The 22,437-nt window shown below is 38.5% G+C and overlaps 1 protein-coding gene across 2 annotated transcripts in view; it reads right to left on the reverse strand.

The window, feature by feature from the left end:
- Positions 1 to 22,437, reverse strand: part of SLC9A9 (solute carrier family 9 member A9) — a 571,800-nt gene that overhangs the window by 502,413 nt on the left and 46,950 nt on the right. For both annotated transcript variants that reach the window (XM_081066979.1, XM_081066980.1), the window contains exons 3-4: positions 17,963 to 18,040; positions 16,385 to 16,461 (exon numbers count right to left, since the gene is read on the reverse strand). In XM_081066979.1, coding sequence (XP_080923105.1) covers positions 16,385 to 16,461; positions 17,963 to 18,040 — 155 coding nt within the window. The remainder of the gene's footprint in view (positions 1 to 16,384; positions 16,462 to 17,962; positions 18,041 to 22,437) is intronic.

Genomic DNA, 22,437 nt, shown 5'->3' on the forward strand with positions numbered 1-22,437 from the left:
ACTGCCTATGGGTAATTAGAGAAGAAAGACTAACATTCAAATTTATAAAACAAAAAGACTCATAAGTACTATGTGAAAATAAAGAGTCTGAGAGAATCGATAAAGGAAGGGGGGGTGGGATTTTCTAGATCAGAATTCTTTTCAATCACAAGTAATGTTCCAAAGCAATATTTTATTTGCTTTGAATGAATTTCAAACATGAATGAATTTCACACCATGGTAGGAATGTTACTTTAACTGAGGAAAATCGATCTCTACATATGTTTGTTGTTTTAAAAAGATTGCAAATTTTGAACAGTTTCCATCATGACAATTTTGTAAATTCACTTAAAGGAGGGCTAAAATATATTCTCAGTATGAAAATTTATCTTTTGGGGAAACCAAGAACTCACAACATTAAGGAACTGAATATGTATTTATCTGGTGAAAGATACATTAATTTAGTTCTTTGGTGGCACCACAGAGGCCACTAAAAAGCTTTTTAGTCACCTCTTCCTTGGCCCCTCTCTCTCTCTCAAAAGCACCAGGTTGATACTGGTGTACCAATCACAGAAATTATGCCTAAAAGTCAGTCATCTTAGGACCTTCCTAAAAAACAGCCATTTTCATTTAAAACTGGGCAACTTGAGTTACTTGCAGCTCTGCTACCTCAAACTTACTCAGTCTGGAAAGCTTAAAGCAGAAAGGAATGGAGTCAACCCATATTCCAATTAGCCAACTAAACTTCATCCCTCTTCTCTCTGACTCCAAAAAGAAGAAAAAAGGAAAATTTGAAGCAAAGCATATCTGAGTCACAATCATTTTTTATCAAAAAATTCCTTCTAGGGGAAAAAAACGCCATCTCTTAAAAATGCTTATTTTCTGGCGAACTTTAATAGAATTAAGATTTGTTTTGAGAAAGTAGTTATCCACCTGTTGAAGTTTAACCACAACCTAAAAATTGTTTTCTAACCATTTTCCTTCCCTATGTGAAATGAGGAAACCTTTGCCTGTCAAGATGGAAAATGGTAGAGGAGGTAAACATTGTGCTCACCTCTTCCCAGGACCACATCAAAGTTACAAGTAAATCATAGAATAACCACCCTGCAGAACCACCTGAAGACTAGCTGAACAGAAGTCCTGCAACTAAGGATATAAAAAAGCCACATCAAGGATAGTAGGAGGGGCAGAGACACAGAACAGGTTTGTCCCCCACCCACATGTGGCAGTTGAGCAGGAGGGAGGTTATCTTGGCTGCAGAGGTCCCCCAAACCTCCCCAGCCCCACACCAGGCTCCCCAGCCCAGAGCTCCAGTGCAGGGAAGAGGAGCTCCCATAAGAGGTAGCCATGAAAATCAGCAGGGTTTCTAGCCCGCTGCTGGAGTCCCAGGAGTTCCTCTTAAAGGGCCCAGGCACAGATTCACTCACTCACAAACACTCACTCTAAGCTCCAGCAAAAGGTTAGCAGCTTGAAAGACACCAAAGACATGCTGGGAAGAACTCAATTGTGCCCAGAAATAACCCCACATCTATATGGCCAATTAACGTAGGACAAAGGAGGCAAGAATATACTATGGGGTAAAGACAGTCTTTTCAATAAATGATGTCAGGAAAACTGGACAGATACGTGCAAAAAACATGAAACTGGACCACTTCTTACACCATATACAAGAATAAACTCAAAATGGATTAAAGACTTAAATGTAAGACCCAAAACCATAAAACAACTAGAAAAAAACATAGGCAGTAAACTCTGTGACATTGTTTTAGTAGTATTTTTTTGGATATATACAAAGGGAAACAAAAGAAAAAGTAAACAAATGGGACTACATCAAACTAAAATGTTTGTTTGGTTTTTTCACAGCAAAGAAAACCATCAACAAAATGAAAAGACAATCTACTGAATGGGAGAAGATACTCACCAATGATACATCCAATAAGGGGTTAATATCCAAAATATATAAAGAACTGATTTAACTTAACAAACAATCCGATTAAAAAATAGGCCTGAAGAGACATTTCTCCAAAGAGGACATACAGATGGCCAACAGACATATGAAAAGATGCTCAATGTCACTAATCATCAAAGAAATGTAAATTAAAACCACAAGCAGATAGCACCTCACACCGGTCAGAATGGCTATCACCAATAAACCAACAAACAGCAACTGTTGGTAAGGATGTGGACAAAAGGGAACACTCCTGCACTGTTGGATTGCAAATTGGAGCAGCCACTATGGAAAACGGTTTGGAGGTTCCTTAAAAAATTGAAAGTAGAACTACCTTAGGGCCCAGGAATTCCACTTCTGGGTATTTATCCAAAGAAATCTACAACACTAATTTGAAAATATATATGTACCCCTATATTCACTGCAGTGTTATTTACAATAGCCAAGATGTAGAAGCAAGCAAAGTGCCCATCAACAGATGACTGGATAAAGAAACTGGTATGTATATACATATACAATGAAATATTACTTGACCATAAAAAAGAATGGAATCTTGCCATTTAGACAACATGGATGGACCTAGAGGGTATTATGCTAAGTGAAATAAGTAAGACAGAGAAAGACAAATACCATGTGATTTCATTCACATATGAAATCTAAAGAACAAAATAAATGAACAAACAAAACAGAAACAGACTTATACGTACAGAGAACAAATTGATGGTTGCCAGATGGGAGAGGTTTGGGAGGCAAGGTGAAAAAGGCAAAGAAGTACAAATTGACAGTTACAAAATAGTCAAGGGAAATTGAAGTACAGCATAGGAAATATAGGCAGTACTATTTTAGTAACTGTGTATGGTGCAAGGTAGGTATTGGACTTACAGGGATGATCAGTTTGTAAGTTATATAAATGTTTAACCATGCAGTATACCTGAAACTAAAATAATATTGAATGTGAACTGTAATTAAACAAAAGAAAAGAAAAAGAACTGATGAAATCTTTGAATTAACCTCCCTGAGCACTGCTCCTCAAACTCTCTGTGATAAAGGAGCATTGATTAATTAGTCAATTAACATTATTATTATTTCCAAATTGTTGCCACTGATACTTTTGTAAAATGCAATAAATGCTGGATAAATGACATTTTTACATTATACAAAACACAAGTGCAGATATTTTACTATTCAACTGATACAAAGTGACTCTCTTAAATCATGATGGATGTGGCTCAATGTCTCTTCTCCGTTTTTGTGCTTGTTTCTCCCAGTCCAGCAGCACCTACCGAGCAACGCAGGTCTGCAGGGTGCATGGTCAGTAGCATTGGGCTAATGGCCTTTGTTCTTGGAGCAGGGTTTAAAAAAACTTGATCTGTTCTCATAACTACATTGTCTGAAGAGAATGAATGCTACTCAAAGTATGTTCCAAAGTTCGAAATAGCTATGAACAACTCCTGGTTTAAGTAGTCCAGCTTGTGTGGAGCTTTAAAACAAAAATACCATAACTATTACTGAAAGCTGAAATTCTTAAATATAGGAAGAATGGACTCAGAGAATGGCTCTTGGAACTAAATATCAATGCCTAAGTAAGCATGTCCCTTGTACCTTTACTCAGCTGAGGGACAGGCACGAAGAGAAAAGGCAGGATTGGAAATTATCTGGCAACTATGAAAGAAATTATCTTTAAAAATAGCTGAATTTTCCTAATTGGATATAAGGAAAACTACATTTGGAAAGTAAAAGAGAAAAACCTTTGGGGAGATTTCTTTACTATTTTTCCAACAGGAAAACCAACTTTTTTAACAAAAAGCTATTCATTAGAAGTAGCCAAGCTAAACTGCACATCAGCAGAACTAATAGATCAGTTAAGTCTAAGAGAAGATCAGAGACTTTTCAGCTCCTGAAAAGCATAATTTGGGCTGCAGATGAATGAGTTAATTCTGGTTGAGTTGCATGCACTGTGTATTTGATTTCTTCTAGAGAGTACCTAAATACAGTTGTCTAAACTTCTGTGAAAACGGCACTATTACTAACGTAGGGTTTGTGCAATCACATGCAGGTATATCTTCAATATCCTAAACAATTTCACTGGATTTATATTCATTTCTGGATCTGGCTCAGTGATGTTATTTTAGGAAAATCTCATATCCCAAATGTGTGTGTGTGTGTGTGTGTGTGTGTGTATACAGTATATGTAATTATTTATTATATCTGTCAAATTGTATTTGATATCAAACTTTGTTATATTGATTGATTAACGAAAGAGTCTGTTTCAATGGTAGGGGCAGGCCCTTAACCAAGTATGAAAAGCATTTTCAGAGCTCTAGGAATAAGAAAAAATGATGTATTCCCAGTTTTGACAAATACTAATGAAAAGCATTTGAGAAAGTAATGTAATTTCTCTAATACTCAATGTTCTTATCCATAAAGTAGGATCATTTCTGCCCCCACCTGTCTCATATGGTTGTTGTGAAATGCTAATAAAAATACTTTGTGAAGAGGGTAAAGAACTATGAAAATAGTACATTTTGCCCATATTTCTAACGTTGGAGTATCTTTCCCATATAAAAAGGCCATTTTGAAGTGAAATTCTTTCCTAAAGCATGTGCCATCCACAATAACAATTTACATTCTTCCAAATGAGTTCCTGTTTACTTTCTCCTCTTAGAGGATAATGTTTACCTTTTCTTACACTTTTAATTTCTCTCTGTTGGGATAGGCTATGAAGCGCAGAGGATAACTTGTTAAATAATCAGGTTATTGACTTTTGTATAGAGTTTAAATTTGTAACATAGAATACCTTTTTGCTACAAATTAAAAACAACACCTTCACAATCATGTAAGCAATTTATCTATAGGTTAGAAGCCCTATGTTTACCTGGATAGAGGACAGCCCAATAATGGAATGCCAATTTATGCAAAATCAACATGAAAAAACTAAACACGTAAGAAAACTTTGAAACAGAAGTGGCATGTAACACCCAGTCAGAAAGACTTAGTTGGTAACAGATGATTAAACGATGGTTAATATTTAGCAGGAAGGAAATGTTGGCGTATTATATGTAACCAAGAAACATCATGGAGGTATTATGATCACAGCCATGGAGAAAATGATCTTCAGAAATGTGATTAAAGAATCATAATCAATAGGGATTATGATACATTATGATCACTTTCATGCAAAACTTTTATCCAGTCCTGATCTTCTCAATAGTGTAGTTTGGACACTGAAAGAGGAACAGCAAGAAACTCAAGGGCTAATGTCCATTCTATAAAATAGAAGAAATAAGGTTTAACTTGGATAATTAAGAAATCATCGTCCTCATAACACCTCAACATTTCTGAAGATCATTTTTTCCATAAGGGATTTGGAAAGAGGCCACTAGAGAAGTGAGGCTAACTAGAGAGGAAGTTTCCTAGGAGCCATATAGAGTCCAGCTTGTATGCTATTTGTAGGGCTCCTGATACAATGATAGACAAGGAGTATGGTAGGGTCATTGCCAAACAGGTCAACCAAGGTGCTACCGCTAAAACAGGCCGAGTGGACTTCGGGAGTTCATGAACCTAAAAGAGTTAGAGTCCTGGGTTTAGAGGAGGACTCTCCAGTTTTCATCCAGTATTGGAACACTGGGGTCATAGGAAATATCTGGTATATTCTATTTGTTGTCAAAGAAAGGGGTCGATTTTTAATGTGGACATTCTTTTTCTAATGAATAGACTTTTTTTTGTAGTGTCAGGTTGACAGAAAGATTAAGTGGAAAGTACTCAAAATCTCAAAATATGTCCGCATTTACCCTTTTACCCCCCAATTTCTGTTATTACAAGCCAATATCGACACATTATTATTAACTAAAGTGCGTAGTTTACATTAGGACTCACTCTTTTTCCCTGTGGATATTCTTTCTTAAGAAACCTGAGCTTCTACTGTAAATTTTTAAAAACTGTTCGGCAAAAGTCTATTCTATAAATAAGAATATTTATGAAAATATTTTGTTGAACTCTTTAACATTTAAGGAAACTTAAAAATTGTGTTAATAAAGAAAAATGGGGGCATTTTATTATAGCAATAAATATATATTCTTATAATGAGAAAAATCTTTAAATGAGGGGTTGAGGTAATGAATGAGCTTAATTTACATAAAGTACATGGCAATGGCTGCCAAAAAGCGAATGCTCAATAAATGCAAGCAATTATCATTATTATAGTCAATATTTTTCACAGTTGTAGAACTTGTTTTGAAGATGGGAACAAGTGATACGGTATCCTTGAGAAGTTGAGGAAAAGACTGAGTAATCTACTTCACAAAGCACTGGAACAGTGGTTCAAAAAAAAAATCCAGTCAAAAATCAAGTAAAATTCATATAGATGTTGAAATCACATTTATATTTTGAAGGAAGGTGATGCAACCATAAGGCAAATAGTCAAGAATTGCATGAAAATAAGTATTGCAGGCACTTATCATCCAGTAGCAATGACCTTCAAGATTATACTTGCTCATCGAAGCTAAAACAATGATGTCATCTTTCATATTCATGATTCTGGTGGTAATGTAGATTGCCTATTGGAAACCTTTATGGCTACCTCTCATGCAGTGGGAATTAGTAAGTAAGGGTGAAATAGAGCAATAAAGCATCTCAGAGCTGGAGTTAAGATTGACTTCTATTCCTTTATTGGGGCCATTTCATTTTAATGACATCAGAGCATAATTGCTAAGTCAGGTGGAGCACAAAAAACCATTAGACCAGAACACTGGATATTTCTCATGTGATGGCTCACTGACAATATTCTACCAATTACCTTCTCCATAACACACGTACAATATTTGACCCAGAAACGTGCACACTCACAGATAGCCATATAAATCGTGTGGATATAAATCATAAAATTAATTGATCTGGTTTAGTTTCAGTGATAATATGGATTAAATGCAAGTTTAAATTATCTTGATTTGTATAGCCTGTTGTTACTAAATCCTGAGTAAGTTACTATATCTCTCTGCCAGTTTGGAAGTGCAGCATAGCAGAGTCACCCATGGCTCTTGCTAATATGCAAATTAGGACTCAGGAGGTCAGGGTGAGGTCCATGTTCTGCATTTCTAACAAGCCCCAGGTGCCCTGATGTTGCTGCAGGCCCAAGAATGCAGTTTAAGTTGCAAACACGAGTTTCGTTTCGGAATTTAGCTACAAGCTCTGGAGTCAGTCACACCTAGGAAAAGTTAGTTAAGCAATAAGAGCCTAAGACTTCTCACTTACAAAAAGGAAACAATGGAAGTATCTATTGCTACTTTTGTTGTAAAGATTAAGTGATATAATAAATGCAAAATGGTCAGTTCAAGGCATAGAACATAGAAAATGCACCAAAAAAGCTAGTTCTTGTAACTTTTGTTATTTCTACTACCTCTTTGTCAATGAAAGGATATGCATTTCTCAATTTTTTTTCATTAATTCACTGATTCACTTGGCAATATAGTTATTGACTCTTGCTAAAAGTGAGGGCATGACCAATAAGAGGTTAAGTCTACTGGGGAAGATAAGTCAAAGATAGAAGAGGACAGCACATGATGTCCAAACGGTGGTAGATATGACAGTCAAATCCAGAATGAGCTTATATTTGAAACCAGAAAACAGATAATCACCATGACAGCCTTTATTTCTCTAAATCTGATCAATAGCCATGCCCTTGTTAGTTCCATCTCCCAATCAGTATGATACTGTTTTTATAAAGCTCAAAAGCATGTGGAAAAACTATAAATAAAATTCAGGATAAGATTTACCTCTGGGGATCTGGGAGAAAGGTGAGTGGGAAGGAACAAATAGGTAAGCATGACAGTTTTGGTAATGTAGTTTATAGTTTGGTGAAGGATTCATGGGTTTCCATTTTTAAGTTAATCTTCAAGTCCCTGAAAGGCCATATGGCACAGTTCTTTAACTTGACTTCTTAAACTGTTCAAGTAAAGTGAATAAGCTGTCAGGATCAGCTTTTGCCATCTCCAAAGCTCCACCCTTGCCCAAAGCACCACTGCCAGCCAGACAAACGTGCATGCAAACCAGGCATGACACATGTTCGTGCACCCGGGCCCAGGGCAAACGGCCTAGACTGAAAATCTATCTATGCAAGTGGAGCACAGAGAAAGACCAAAGAAAGAGGCAAGGCAGCCCAATCTGGTAATTAACAGTGTTTATTAAGGGGACCTTATATAAGAGACACATTTTGGGTGATGGCAAGACAAAGTGGATCCCCACGCCACTTGACAGATGCCAAAGAATGACATAGAACAGGGCGGGCTGTATAGGGTATGTCATGATCCCAGGTAAGGGAAAATGACGTACATGCTTCTCCAGGTCAGGACACGGGGAACCAGCACGCCATAGGGCATAAAAGAGAGGTACTGGAAATGTCAGGAGTCAAGTATTAATCACGGACAGTCTCTAAGGGGATTTAGGGGAAGCAATCTCCATTTTGGCCCAGCTCTAGCTCACAGGTCAAGCAGTGGTCATGTCATGGAACAGTCTCTCTCCCACAACATGGCAGTCCTTGGCAAGAGAGGTGCAGCTATGGAAGAAACCCCTAAGAGGAGATGTTGTATTTACAGCTAATATGGCACACCTCTTCCTCCACATTCTCTGCATCAATGGTGGTAAAAAGAGCAAATAAAATTCTCAAATTAAATAAAACTTCTTCATAATTTCCTATTTGACCTGAGCAAAGGTCAATGTTCCATGAATGCCCTTTGCTTTGGTAACATAAAATCTTAGTGAGCCATGGTCTCTACCTTATTTCCTTTGAGCTTTATGTACATTTTTCCATAGAAGTTTTATATACAAACACAGAACATTATAAGATACTTCTTGTAAGTCACTTAAGTAATCAGAGTAAGAACTCATTGCTTTTGGTTCCAGACTATCAGGAAGTCTAAGAGGAGGCAGTGACTTAGCCCCTCTATCGTCTACTCGGTTCTCCATTGTTTTCCTTTTGTAGCCATGGGTTTCACACAAGGTTCTGAGTCCTATTTTCTAATGTGACCTCTCACCTTGATATCCGTGAAGATAATTTATAGTTCCTTCCTGTGGTAAAGTATTTGAAAGGTGACCACAATAATCTTCCCCTCCCTGAATTCATGACTTTATCATACCTCCCATCAAGAGGTGGAGCCTATTTCCCGTGCCTTGATTCTTTAGATGATTTGACCAATACAATGTCATGGAAGTGTAATTACGTGACTTCTAGGACTGGTCCTTAAGAGGTCTTCTGTTGCCATCATCTCGGGATGCTGTTCTTACACCACCCTGGGAAAAAGCCAGGACCAGCCTAGTAGGTGGTGGGAAGTTACATGGAGCAGATATCAGTCCCCAGACCAAGCAACTCAGTCTGAATGAGCTACCAGACATCTGAGTGAGCCCATCTCAGACCACTCCATCCCTGTCAAGCCCAGGTGACTACCATCACATGAGTGACACCAGAGAATCCCAGAACTGTCCAGCTGAGGCCACCCTAAATTGTTGAGCCACAGAACTGTGAACTAACAAAATGGTTGTTGTCTCAAGCCATTAGGTTTTGGGAGTGGTTTGTTAGAGCAATAGATAACTGATATACTTCCTTTATTTTATTACCTTTTATCTGAGGCATGGTGTGTGTGTGTGTGTATGTGTGTGTGCGTAGAAGCTGAGCCACACTTACTGTATGTAGCTCTTCCATCAGATTTTGGTCAAATTGAGAAAAATGTTTGACTTTGTGGACACTGAAGAATGAAAGTAAACTTGGTAATTTCAAGACTTGAGTATTTTATTATTAGACATTTCTCCTTTTCTCATGTCGGCAATCTCGTGTGTCATCGCTTTTCTTCCTACATGACTTTCAACATTTCTCCTCCTAAATTGGAGATGGTCTTTATTTGCTTTGCTTTGGATTTTTCCAGAATTTGTTTATTTTTCTCTGTCTTTTTCTGTCATTCTGATCCCGACATCTTCAAGGTTGTGCCAGAAGGATTTACATTGGTGACTAATGCATAGATCCACATGGCTCTGATAACTTTACCTCCAAACTACATCTCTTGATATTCTCCACAATCCCCTCCATCTACCTTTTGTTTCTTTTCCTGATAAACTTCACTTTCTTCTCTGCTGCCAGATATACAGCCCATGTATGCTGTGATGTGGATATGAGAAACCACACTGCTAAGCAGCTCAGACTGTACTTGACAGATTAGAGATGACTTTGTTTCTTATTTGGCTGTGTCAGGGCAGCAGTGTATTTATTTTCCCGTTGACATCACTGAAAGCTATTACTGTGCCATTCTGAATCCAGAGAATAAGTGAATGCACAGAAGAGGCACTGCTGGGCCCTCTGGTCTGACTCAACACAGCCTCCCCAGCTCTGCTGTTCCGCAGCATGCTGAAAATGGAGTCTGAGAGAGCAGCACACCAGACAGTCTCATGGGATATGAGGAACACATGGTTGGCAGGGAGGGGAAGAGAGAGGAAAGAGAGACGAGAGACGGTGAAGATAGATGAGAGAAGAGAGCGGAAAAATATAGGGCTTTGCGGTTGGTAAGAATTAACAGGGGGATACTGACAAATACACTCTCGGCACCTTTGCCTCTCTGCTACTGCCTGCCACCCCAAGTTGTTCGTGTTAAAATACACACAAAGCAAAACAATGGAAGAATGAGAATTTCTCAGAAATGACAGTAATTAGGGTAATCAGCGTCTTCTAAATCTTTTAGAAAAAAATTGGAATTAGATGTCTACTTCATATTCATATACAAAAATCAGTTCCAGAAAATAGACTTACTGCAAAAGGCAAAACTTTAAAACACTTTAGAAGAAAATATCTTTCTGACTCTAGGGTAGGAAAGGATTTATTAAACAAAATACAAAAATGCTATCCACAAAAGAAATATTGAGCAGGTATCATATGAAATATCAGCTTCATTAACCATCAGAGAAATAGAAATGAAGACCACAATATAATTTAATTTCATATCTATTAGATTTGCCAAAAACTAAAAGGAAAAATTGCTACAATTGCTTTAGAGAATTATTTGGCATTATTTTGGAAAAATGAATATTCACTGGTAGAGACTTCTTCCTGGCACTTCCACTCTTAGGTATATACACAGGATGGCTATCTGGTCTGGGAACACATACAAATACATACTAACTGGTTTATGGCTTTTACAGTACACGATACATTACAGTACATAGTAAAATCATAGCATGCAAATTCCAGACTTTATAGCCACTCTGAATGCAGCCTAGAGAATTCTCCAGTTCTAATTAAACATAGAGATACATAAAATTCTTCCTTTCTGAACTATTATCTCTTTGCTCAGGCTCTTGAAAAATATACCAGTTCTTTGGTTTTAGGATTGTAATTCCCTAGAAAAGCTGATGAAACTGTGAAATCTATGCAGACTCCCATTAAAAATACATGGATAATATAAGGGGGTTCCAGCCTTCCTGAAGCCCTTATGTTCCCTGTCAGGGTCCGTGTTTCCTGGGTTAAGAACTGCACTCAGTCATCCTCTTTCCAGAGTTATTATAGCTTAAGGCACTGAGCTGTTGCCCGGCCTCCATCTCTGAGCTATGCCTCTTCAAGTTTTGGTTCTAGACTAGTAAATGTCCCTTCTTCCAGGTTTAGGAGTCAGCCTTTTGAGACCAGTAAGCCTCACCATGCCTTTTCCTAGTTAAGGACAGAGCCACAGCAATTCCAGAATTAGTGCCAGGGGTACTTAGGCCTAGAGGTCCCCAGGTCAGCAGGTACAATGACACAAGTGGCAGAGAGTGAGCTTCCATGGGGCCTCTTCACTCCTGTGCTCCATGGACAGACATGCAGAAGGTTGGGCATGGCTTCTGTGGTTCACAATAGAAAAATGAACATTCCTGAGGAACGGTGGTATGAACAATATAAACAACCTAACATTTAGGGAGCCAGGTTTTCCAAGTGAGTTACCCAGAGTCCAGGAATACTAATCAAGTGAAATGGATTCATACTATCCCTGCAACTATCTCTAGTAAGAAAAGACAGGTTCCATTTGTACTTTACAATGATAGTCACAGCTCATTCTTAAACTTTCAGATTTTTTCATAATTGCTAGCCAAAGTGACAAATGTGAAAATCTGAAATTATTGAGGGCTTGGTTTGTCTGGCAGATATAGTTATTACTTGCAAAACACTACAAGAATTGTAAACTATCATCTGAGAAGGAACGATGAGTTAATGCTAAGAGTGTGTTCTGAAGTCACGCTGGCTCTGCCATTTACTACCATTTGCTTACGGCTTAACCGTGGGTAAGTCTCAACCTCAGCATTCTTGTATGTAAAATAAAGATAATAATAGTAACTGCATCATAGGGGCATTGTGAGAATAAAATGAGTACTCCCCGGGTTCTTCATCATTTAGATCCATGTCCCATTCTCCAAATATTTTTGAAATTGTGTCATTTGTTTACATTAACAGAAAAATAAAAGAATACAGTTTTCAGTGCTTTTTTAAAAAAAGCATTTCATGGATACTGATCAGTTCTTAGGACAAAGCATATGTGCAGACAGTAAGGTAGGTAGGTTGTCACCTGTAGCACACAAGGATCGTGGCATGGGGCCAAGGATAAAGAAACAGTCCCCAAAGATGGAGGTGATGAGTAGGGAAATATTTCAAATACATGGGTTTCATTTTAAAAAGAGATGCATTTAAGATATTTCTTACGTGATCAAATGTGGGGGAGGACCAGAAAATGTGGTTAGATTCTTTTAGAACAGTCCATCCTTAAGAATTTTCTTAAAGGTTTCTCTGATTTTATTGTCAGAAGGGATATTATTAAATTTTCCAGTGTAACATGAAAGATGGTTTGTATATAATTTCTAAAAATGCTATGAAGTTAATAAAATTTAATTAAGAACTCTTTCATTTAAATGGACCCAATGATCTCAATTCCTATAAAGCACTGAGTCCAGCTCTAAATCCAACTGGTAGTTTGCTTACACACGTCTTTACCTACAGAAGCCATGCCTACCAGCTGAGTTTTCATTCATGACCCACAATCACTCTTTACGGCTTGCACATTCTCGTAAATCTCTGATCCTGGACTTCATGGCTGTATGTCTGTCAGCTGACTCTCCAGCATTTCAGTTCCCACATTCTCCACAGGCTCTGTGACGCCTACTCTCCAACTGGGAAACTTGCCCGATGTTCACCACACCCACGAGGACTAATGCACCCAATGGCACAGAAAATCCAACTACCTTATTCCTCCCATTAAACGACTACCTAGAATCTACCTCCTCCATGAAATTATTCAGAGTCCTGAATCCCTCCTCCTGCGACGTCATGCAAGTGTGCGTACACCTGCATAAACCCAGACATCCTTTCTTCTTCTTCTTAAAATGTGAATTCCTTTTGATGGGGTTTCCAAATAAAAATGTCTTATGTCTATGAGAACTCCTACAGGACTAATGAAGAAATATGTGGCGTGTTAGTAAATATTGACTGATTTATACAATTTTGTTTTTTAGTTTAATATATTCACTTTTATTGATAGTGCCAATAATAAATAGAAGTAAAACACATTTTTGGCATTAAGAATTTTCACTCTGAAGCCAAACTATTTAGTTACTAACACCAGCTCTATTATTTACAGTATGTTATTCTCTCTACACTTCAGTTGTGGCAACTGTTAAAGGAGACTAAAAATAGTGTCTACCTAATAGGATTGTTTTGAGGATTAAATGAAATAATCCATGCAAAGTACTTTTAAAAAGGGCATAGTACATACATATCAAGCACTCAATAAATGTTTGTAGTATTGTTCTTATTACCATTAATTTATCAGAAAAATATAACTGCCCATTTTCTAAGGTTTTCTAAGGTTTGACTGTGAGTTGGAGCAACTCATACAACAGGGGTCACAGATTGTGAAAGTGTCAGTTTGGTTTGAATTTAAGATTGTGCCTTTCCTTCAGAAGTTCTGACATTGTATCTGGAGGTCAACACCATAACAATGAACTCTTGCTTCTCATCATATGTGCCCCAAACAATTAGTCTTGACGATACTTTTCCCTTGCTTTTGTCCCAGGTAAGTGTGATGTCAGCCATCACCTCCGAGGGTGAATTCTATAGGGATTCCTATCCCACTTGACCTGCTCTCCTGTGTTACACACTTTCCACCTTACTCCACCTCTTCCTTGGACTTCCAGACATCTGCCCTGACAGTTTTCTTCATCTTTCTTGGGACCAATACTTCTTAGTCTTTTGTGGGCACCTCTTCCCTTCAAATAGTGCTGCTGCCCAGGTACCTTCCCTTCTCACTCCACACACATGCGTTGAATGACTCCATGTTCTCTGAGGAACTCAATTGGTTGATGACTCCACATCTACTTTACTGCCACTGCCTGAGGCCAAGGCCTTCATCACTTTTAACCTTGCCTATGGAAATTGTTTCTTAAATGTTCCCCTGGCTGCCACTTTTCCCCACTTTAAAATTTCTCCTTCACAAGACCACCAGCATGACCTTCCTAGATGTCAATCTGACCTTATCACCCTCAAGCTAATGTTCACTGATGGTTTCCCTTACCTTGCTAGATAAGATCCTAAAATCTTTAAACTATGGATCTCTTCTGCACTTTAATGACCTACATTAAAGAAGGCACCCTACACATTTTTGTTGTTCAGATTATGCCCAGTTCAAACAACAGCATGTTTCTAAAAGTTATTCAAATCACTTTCCACTGTAAATTATTGATTGCAGCCTTAAACTAAATTAGAAGAGGTTTTCAACTCCATTTGAACTGAAAATTTTTAGAACATTTCAATTATATGCCACACACACACACACACACACAGACATAATTATGCATTGTCACACTTAAAAAATAGATTTATAGATTTTTTTCATTGTGTAAATGCATACACTTAAATACACTTAAAATCAGTTATACAGAGGAAACAGGGTAATAATGAAAACTGATTATTCCATAATTTGACAGCATTGTCCACAACTTTAGAATGTGGATTCATTAGATATTTCTGATCCCCATATTATAGAATGGCTAAGATTAATCTTTTGCTATAAACGGATGCACACTTGTTGAGAGACCACACATCTCAGAGCCTTCTGTCAACATCTAGGAACAATGTATAGGGATGTATAGGAATTCAAGAGAAATTGCGAAAGGAAGAAGACCTTCTGGATTAGCAGCCTTAATTCTGAATTCTGTCCTGACCGTGGTCCTACAATCTCACCGTGAGACTGAGATGATTAATTAGCCTTTCAAGATGTTACTTTCTTCATCTTCAGAATGAGGGGCTTTAATTCTTGTCTAAGGTCCTTGACAGCTTTGAGATTTGACAATTTAGCTGTGCCATACCCACAGGACAGAAAAGCCTGGCCCTAAACATGCTTTGAAAAGAATCGAATCCACTGTGTGGCTCAGTCACAAATGTGCAAAGGCCTCTTAGGCATCCAGACTTGATGAGGCTCCCCAATCTACATTCCTACAAGGCTTCTCCTTCAGGTGCTAAAATCTTTAAGCTTTCTCGCTGCTTTAACCGTGCAGCGAGAATTTTCATATAACGTATCCTGAGCTGTCCCAGGCTTGAATCAATAAAAATTCAACATATCCACCCACCTCCTGCTTTCAAATACAAGTATCTTAAGCATCCAGTGACACTACTAACACTTCATAAGGGGAGAGCTGGGTGAGTAACTAGTGTGTGTTTTTAGCTGCAGTTCTTGTGTTGGGCATATAACAGTCATAAGCAGTACAATGTAAGGAGTAGAGTAGGCTGTAAAGGCAACATAAGACATCCACACCACCACAGTCGTGGCTGCTGGATGTATTTTCTGCAGTGTATTGGGTAGGCTTACAAGTGAATTGGACTCGCTTTACCATTTTGCACCACATTTTGCTTTATGATGAGCTGCAAGCCAAAGTCTATATGGTTACACTTGGGATTTAGCAGCATAACCGATAAAATATAATGAGAAAGAAACAAGTCTGCATTCTACAGTGCATCAATCGAAAAGCCATCCTGTCATTAAACAACTCTGCTGATACTTGGAGACGACATGTAGTTACTGTTGCACTCCTGTCAATTACAGGCGAGGTCCTCCAAAGAAGGTGGAAAAAGAATGCAGTGTGCTTATCTGCATTATCTAAGCCCACCCCCTCAAAAAAAAGAATGAAATGTGCTTCACATACTCAAGCCAAGTTATCCACATTCCCTAAGTCTGAAGCCCAAAATTCACAGAGAAAATCCAGCAATGAAATTCCAGCTTGCTTTGATTTTACCTTGTGTTTGTCACAAGATTGGTAAGCCTCAGAATTGAGTCATAAAAAGATGTAAGAATGTGATATATTAAACAAAAATAGACAATTCACCCAGTCACTATGAGCCCAAGAAGTGTGAGATTCCTCCCAGAGATCACACTGGCCCCTGGAACTTGAACTCTGAATGTCACTTACCCTATGACCATACAGGAGATGGCAGTTCCCAAGAAGGCATACGTTAAAATAGATCCCAAGTTTTGAAAAAAGTGTCTCTGGGGAGAAAAAAAATATATATTTTATGTAGTATATCAGCATGTTTTTCTAGTGTAACAGGAAATAAAAATAAATGTATGCGTTTTTGCTGCCCCTCCCTTCCCTTATTGTTTAGGCGGATTTTTTTATTGGAGCCTCAGTTCCTGGCCTTATTCTACAGACACTTAACTGTCTGCACCACAAAGGACAGAGGTTTCTAATAAACATAGCGGGGAAGAAACATCTGGAAGGTGATGGAGCAGAAGTGAGAGAAACACCAAATTTGGTTAGACCTGGCTGGACCTGAGAGAAAGGGAAGGGACTGGACAGTCTGTGCAGGACTCTGGAAAAAGTTTTTAATAAGATTTGTTGTCACTGGAACCCTTTAGTATTTTAAAAATACTATTCTAAAAGATTTAAGCTTCCTTTTAACTTTTAATATTGGGTCTCTGCCTTATATTTCTTCTGAATGTCATGAAACGAAACCTTAATCACTTACAACTGTTGTAAAGAATCACACAAAACGATACCTCACGTTGGGGCAGGAGATGAGGAAGAACAACCTGAATAAATGCAGCCTTCTAAATCTTTTCAAGTGCTTGCTTGGGAAAACTCCCTTCCAGTTGTGTAAGTGGGATCTGAGGAGTCAGGGCTGACAGCAAGAGGGAGCCCGGAGTACACCAGACCAGGTCTCTACTGAAGGAGCCAACTCACTGCTGCGACTAACGAGCCAGAAAGGAGGGCCCCAGAATCTCGGAGTGGGTGTGGGCAGTGAAAGGCACCTCGCCACGTCCGCATCCCAAAGCTCCCAGAGCCAGTCTCACTCTGTGGCTCAGGGGGGGCTGGCACGTACACTCCATGCCAGTTCCTGATCTATGAGATGTGTACATTCAGCCTGTGCACGTGCACTGAACTGCAAAACTGAGCTTTCTCTGTGTGAGCACCCCTGGCTGAGTATCAGCAAAGCACTCTGGCGTTTTCGCCCTGGTGAATACACCCAGTGTAAATTAACAGTGAATGCTTTGATTACAATCATCTAGAATAATAATGTCCGATGGAAATACAACGCAAGCCATGTATGTCATTTCAAAGTTTTCCAGTAGCCACATTAAAATAAGTTTTTAAAAAGGAAAACGAATGTTGATAATGTATTTTGTTCAACCCCATATATCCAAAACATTATCATTTCCACATTAAATCAATATAAAATATTATTGAGATCTTTTACATTCTTTCTTAATACTAAGTCTGAGAGATCCAGTGTTTGACGCTGAAAACACATCTTCATTCAGACTAGCCGCATCGCTAGGGCTTAGGAGCTGCATATGGCTAGCACCCCAGGAACAGACAGAGCAGGTCGAGAGAATTCCAAGTAGGGCAGATTTGAATTTGTGTCACATAATATAAGATAATGATAGTCTTACCAAACAGGTAAACCCGTACAATAACTGTTTGTTTTCTTAGTGTTGGTAAAATTCTCTACTTAAGAATAAAAGAAGAAAGCAATCACTGTGTATTTACCTTCTTCAGGCTATATCCTGCATGAAATATAATCGGTGGTAGCAGAACATTGAAGAAGATTTCTGGATCAAATGTCATCTGCCAGAAAAGACAAAAGTGCAGTTAGGAACATGCTCCTTTGGGCCACTAAAGATGTGACTTAAAAATACAGTTCCATCACCTTTGCTAAGGTTGTGTGAGGCATATTAACACGCTATTCAGTTAGCAGGTTAAAAATAAGAAATTCATAAGTACAATATCACTGTAAAGACATATTTTAAATGTAAAACCTGACTCCATTCTATAGCTAATAACAACAACACAACAACAAAAAAAACCTCAGTGAAACTTTTCTGGGCAAAAAAAAACTTTTTCCTTTTATTTTGATTAGTTTTTCATTCCTCATATTTTAAATGTTTTTTATTCTACTTTATTTTATTTTTTTTCTTGGCAAAGGAATTGGTGGTGTTCAAACATTTTAGCTTCTGACAAGGATTTATTTAAATTTTAGCCAACTAAAACATTTTTAGAAATTCAGTCTTGGTTTTCCCTACTTTATCCCATTCCAAAGTTTAAAATATTTTTTAGACTCTGGAAAAACACACTTGAAAGTGGAAATGGATTTTCTAGTATTTGTTCACTGGCTTTTATTTCAATGATAAAATAAACATGGCTCCCCCAAAATTACTTGGTGAGAAGTACAATGAAATGAGATGTACAAATTCTTGAATCCAATATCTGCTATTTCCTGGGTAGTCTGAAAATAAAATTATTTAACATTTAAATCTCTCTCTCTCTCTCTCTCTCTCTCTCTCTCTCTCTCTCTCTCTCTCTTTCACACACACACACACACACACACACACACACACACACACACTGCCATTCATTATTTCACTACTAAGGCCTTCTTACCATTACAGTACTCATCCAAATCTTTTCAGATGTATAGACTCCACAAATATATTTCAATTTTCCTCCCCCTTTCATGCCTGAATTCTTACTCATCTCTGAGGCTGGATCGCAAGAGGTACTCCTCTCTGAAATCACTTCGACTTCCCAGTCAAAACTGACCATTCTGTCTCCCATGCTCTTTCAGCACTTTGGACCCTCCCTTGTAGCATGTGCTTCATAACATCCTTTACATGATTACTGGTTTGTGTTTGACTGTTTGCCCCATGAAGTGGGAATTTATCAAGGATCACAATGACGGCTTAGTCAGTTCCATGTCACTTCCATCCTTCCCAGCGCTAGCCCATTGCTCAATCCACTTTTACTGAATTGGAAAAAAAAAATCCTTTTGAGGGTCACATCCTTTATGATGTAATGAATTATAGGTACCTATAATATCTTTACACATCACAGGTAAGGATTAAGTACAAATTAGAAGAAGCCTCTCTTGACTCCATTTTCTACTTTGGGCCAAATTGAACGTTGCCAGACTCCCTCACCTCCCTTCCCCACACCAGTCCCTCAACTCTATCCATCTAATAGTTGGGGAGGGAGAGGTAGAGGAAATCAGAGCCACCTAACTCAGCCAGGTCTTTCATAAACCTAGTTATGTGTTCTAGTTATTGAGCTACAACTTTCTATACCAGTGAGAATTCAGGTAGATCAACTATGGCCCATCTATATGGCTCTCTATACCTCAGTTTCTTCATCTTTAAAATGGGCATAACAATTGTGATACCTAATTCTAAGGTAGTTATAAACATTAAATAAATTAATATTTATAAAGGCCTTGTAGCACGGCCATCTAGTAAGATTTTTAAGTATTTAGTACTACAGATAAAAATAGTGAATGAATATTTTAAAGTTATACTATTTGACGGTTACAAGTATAAAATTTGGGTAAAGATCTTCCTTTTCCTTCTGTATTTATTCTTTTTTCTAAGATAATTTGAAACACCATTGTTGATTCATTTTTATGAAGCCCCTTTGAGAGTATATCAATTGTCTTTTTGAAATTTTTTAGTAAAGAGAGCAATGTACTTCTAGTTGCTGGAGGAATGAAGCAGCGCTGCTGTGCTCATCTGGAAGAGAGAAGTACAGTGGCACAGCATAACCTCTTGAATAGAAAATCCCTGGCCTCGGCAGTTTTTCTGTAAAAATCAGGTTAATCACTCAACCAGAACATTTCAATAATCAGAACGCCCCATTCCCTGTATGCAGGCTAACTAATGTGCCATTGAATTGTATTTTCTGGAGCAGCCAGAGGAACCTGGCAGGTTAGGAACGGCATGCAGCACACGAGGATTTATTTGTATATACAAAACAGATTTGTGTTGCTTTCAAACTTGCTCTAAGCATAGGAACTGCCAAATCAGAGTTCTGGGAGTCACTCCAAATCCAGACAATTTCTCAGAAATGTCTGGATCTGCCGCTGCACCGCCTCCAGATGGTGAGTCTATAGGCCATGTTCCTCAGACGCTGTGTGCAAACCGCGGCCTCGGAGTTGAGACTGTTTCTAAGGCCCAAACAATTAAAATCTTCATTATAGTACGAGGGGAAATATCTAAGACAGGGGTGAATGGGAAGAGCAGAAAGGTAAATATATTTCAGCCAAAGACGCAAGTCTTTAAAGATACAAATCTTATAGACTAGCACTGTCCAGCAGAACTTCCCGTGATGACAGAGATATTCTATAACTACTGTTCTACACGGTAGCCACTCGCCACATGAGCTGTGGAGCAATTCAACTGTGACCTAGTACAATTCAATTTTTTTTCTTTCACATCTGTGGCTAGCCACTATTGGACAGTACATTTACAGACAGTTACTAGAATTAAAACATTTATACAGTTTTTAGATGGTCTAATATCGTATACAAAGTATGGCTAATTGGGAGCAACAGACCCGAGATTCTGAAGTGGAAAAATTATGGGTGCTTCATGAAAGCAGTGAGATTTTTAAATATTGGGATTTAATTTTAAAATACCAGATAATATGGAGGACACACAAATATCAATATGTTCACCAAGATGCAGTAGTTTTACCTACTGTCTCATATACATACACCAGCATTAGGAATGGCCCAGACATGCCCAGGAGAGATAATCAACTTAAATACTTCCAAGAGTAACACGGAAATGTACCGAGTTTGAATTCCAAGTTCATCATGTTATCAAAGGCAATAAAAATAGGGCCACAGGGAGAGAGGGCAGGAAGGGAATGGAGGAGGTGAGAGGAGACTAAGGAGGGAGCAGACGAGATCATCTTTAAGAAAAAGTGCAGCTACCAGACTGGCCAGAACTAGATTTTGGTGGCCAAGAGAGGACCGAGGATGCCATCTTGTCACTTTACACCTAAAATGAACTTTAGCTAATTATAATGGATTATAATATTATTAGCATTGCAGTTTAGGAAAATCTCTATCCCCCGTGTCACCATGGCAGTTCTGACAAGAGCGAAATGAGGACAAAAATCCCTCCCTCCAACAGAAGGAGTGGTCAGCGAGGACCCGCCTAGGAACACGTACAACGCCAGCCCTAAGTGTTGAATATTTCAGGCCTTCATGGTAACTGTGATAAATTCCCAAGCCCCACTTTTCTTCGGGGCAGCTGCTCCTCTCTGGGCATGCCCACTCTCACCATCCTGAGAGTGTACTGTCCTTTTTACAACAAATCTACTGCTTGCTTGGCTTATTTGGTGAGTTCCCTGAATTCTTTCCTGTGATGACCACCAAGAATCCTTTTTGTCAACAGTCTGAAGGTTATAGATACAAAATTCTGTTTGGGTCTGAGGATTCAGATACTCAGCAACTCAATATGACTTAGCTGGGAAGAAATATCAGTGTTTTATTCATCTACTAAATCAATAAGAACCATCTTAATGAGGAAAGGTGACTGTGATTTCTCTATTACTTCCAAAGAGGCCCTATAAAACATTGTTTCATCAACTCTGACAGCATCCCTGAGTGGTAGCTGGAAGATGCAGTTATCTCCGTTTTCCAGAAATGAGAGGAACAATGAATGACATGCCCAGTGTCAAGCAATGTGACAGGGACATCTCAGGGAATTGGGTGTACATGCATGGGCAATGTACTAATGGAAGCACCAAGGGAACAGCAAGCCAACTTAAAGCAAGATTTCAGAGTGTTTAAGAGAAGTTGGTACTCAGAAGTAGATTTTCATTATTTTGTCAATTACCAACGCCTCTGGAAAAGTGAAAGTGGTTAACACAATAATGTGTTCAATCATCCCATGTTTTATTCTTTAAACACTTGACAAGCCTCTTCTCTGCTGCAAAGTACTTAAAGATAGGGAATAGGTAGATCGAATCTATGAAGGTCATGGTTGAAAAAAGAAAAGGCACTGTGCAATTTCAGTACAAGGCAGGGGGCTAAGCTATAATTCAATATTCTCTAGGGCAGAGGCAGTAAGCCGGGCCTGCTGACTCTACAAGGAAGGCTTGATGTTAAAACATCCTGGGTAGGAGCCTATCCATGGGGCATCAGCATACAGGACCCTGCTCCTTTGTCTGCCCTGGGGGCAGTGGGC

This window comes from Rhinolophus hipposideros (genome assembly GCF_964194185.1).
Source record: "Rhinolophus hipposideros genome assembly, chromosome: 2".
Taxonomy (NCBI): domain Eukaryota; kingdom Metazoa; phylum Chordata; class Mammalia; order Chiroptera; family Rhinolophidae; genus Rhinolophus; species Rhinolophus hipposideros.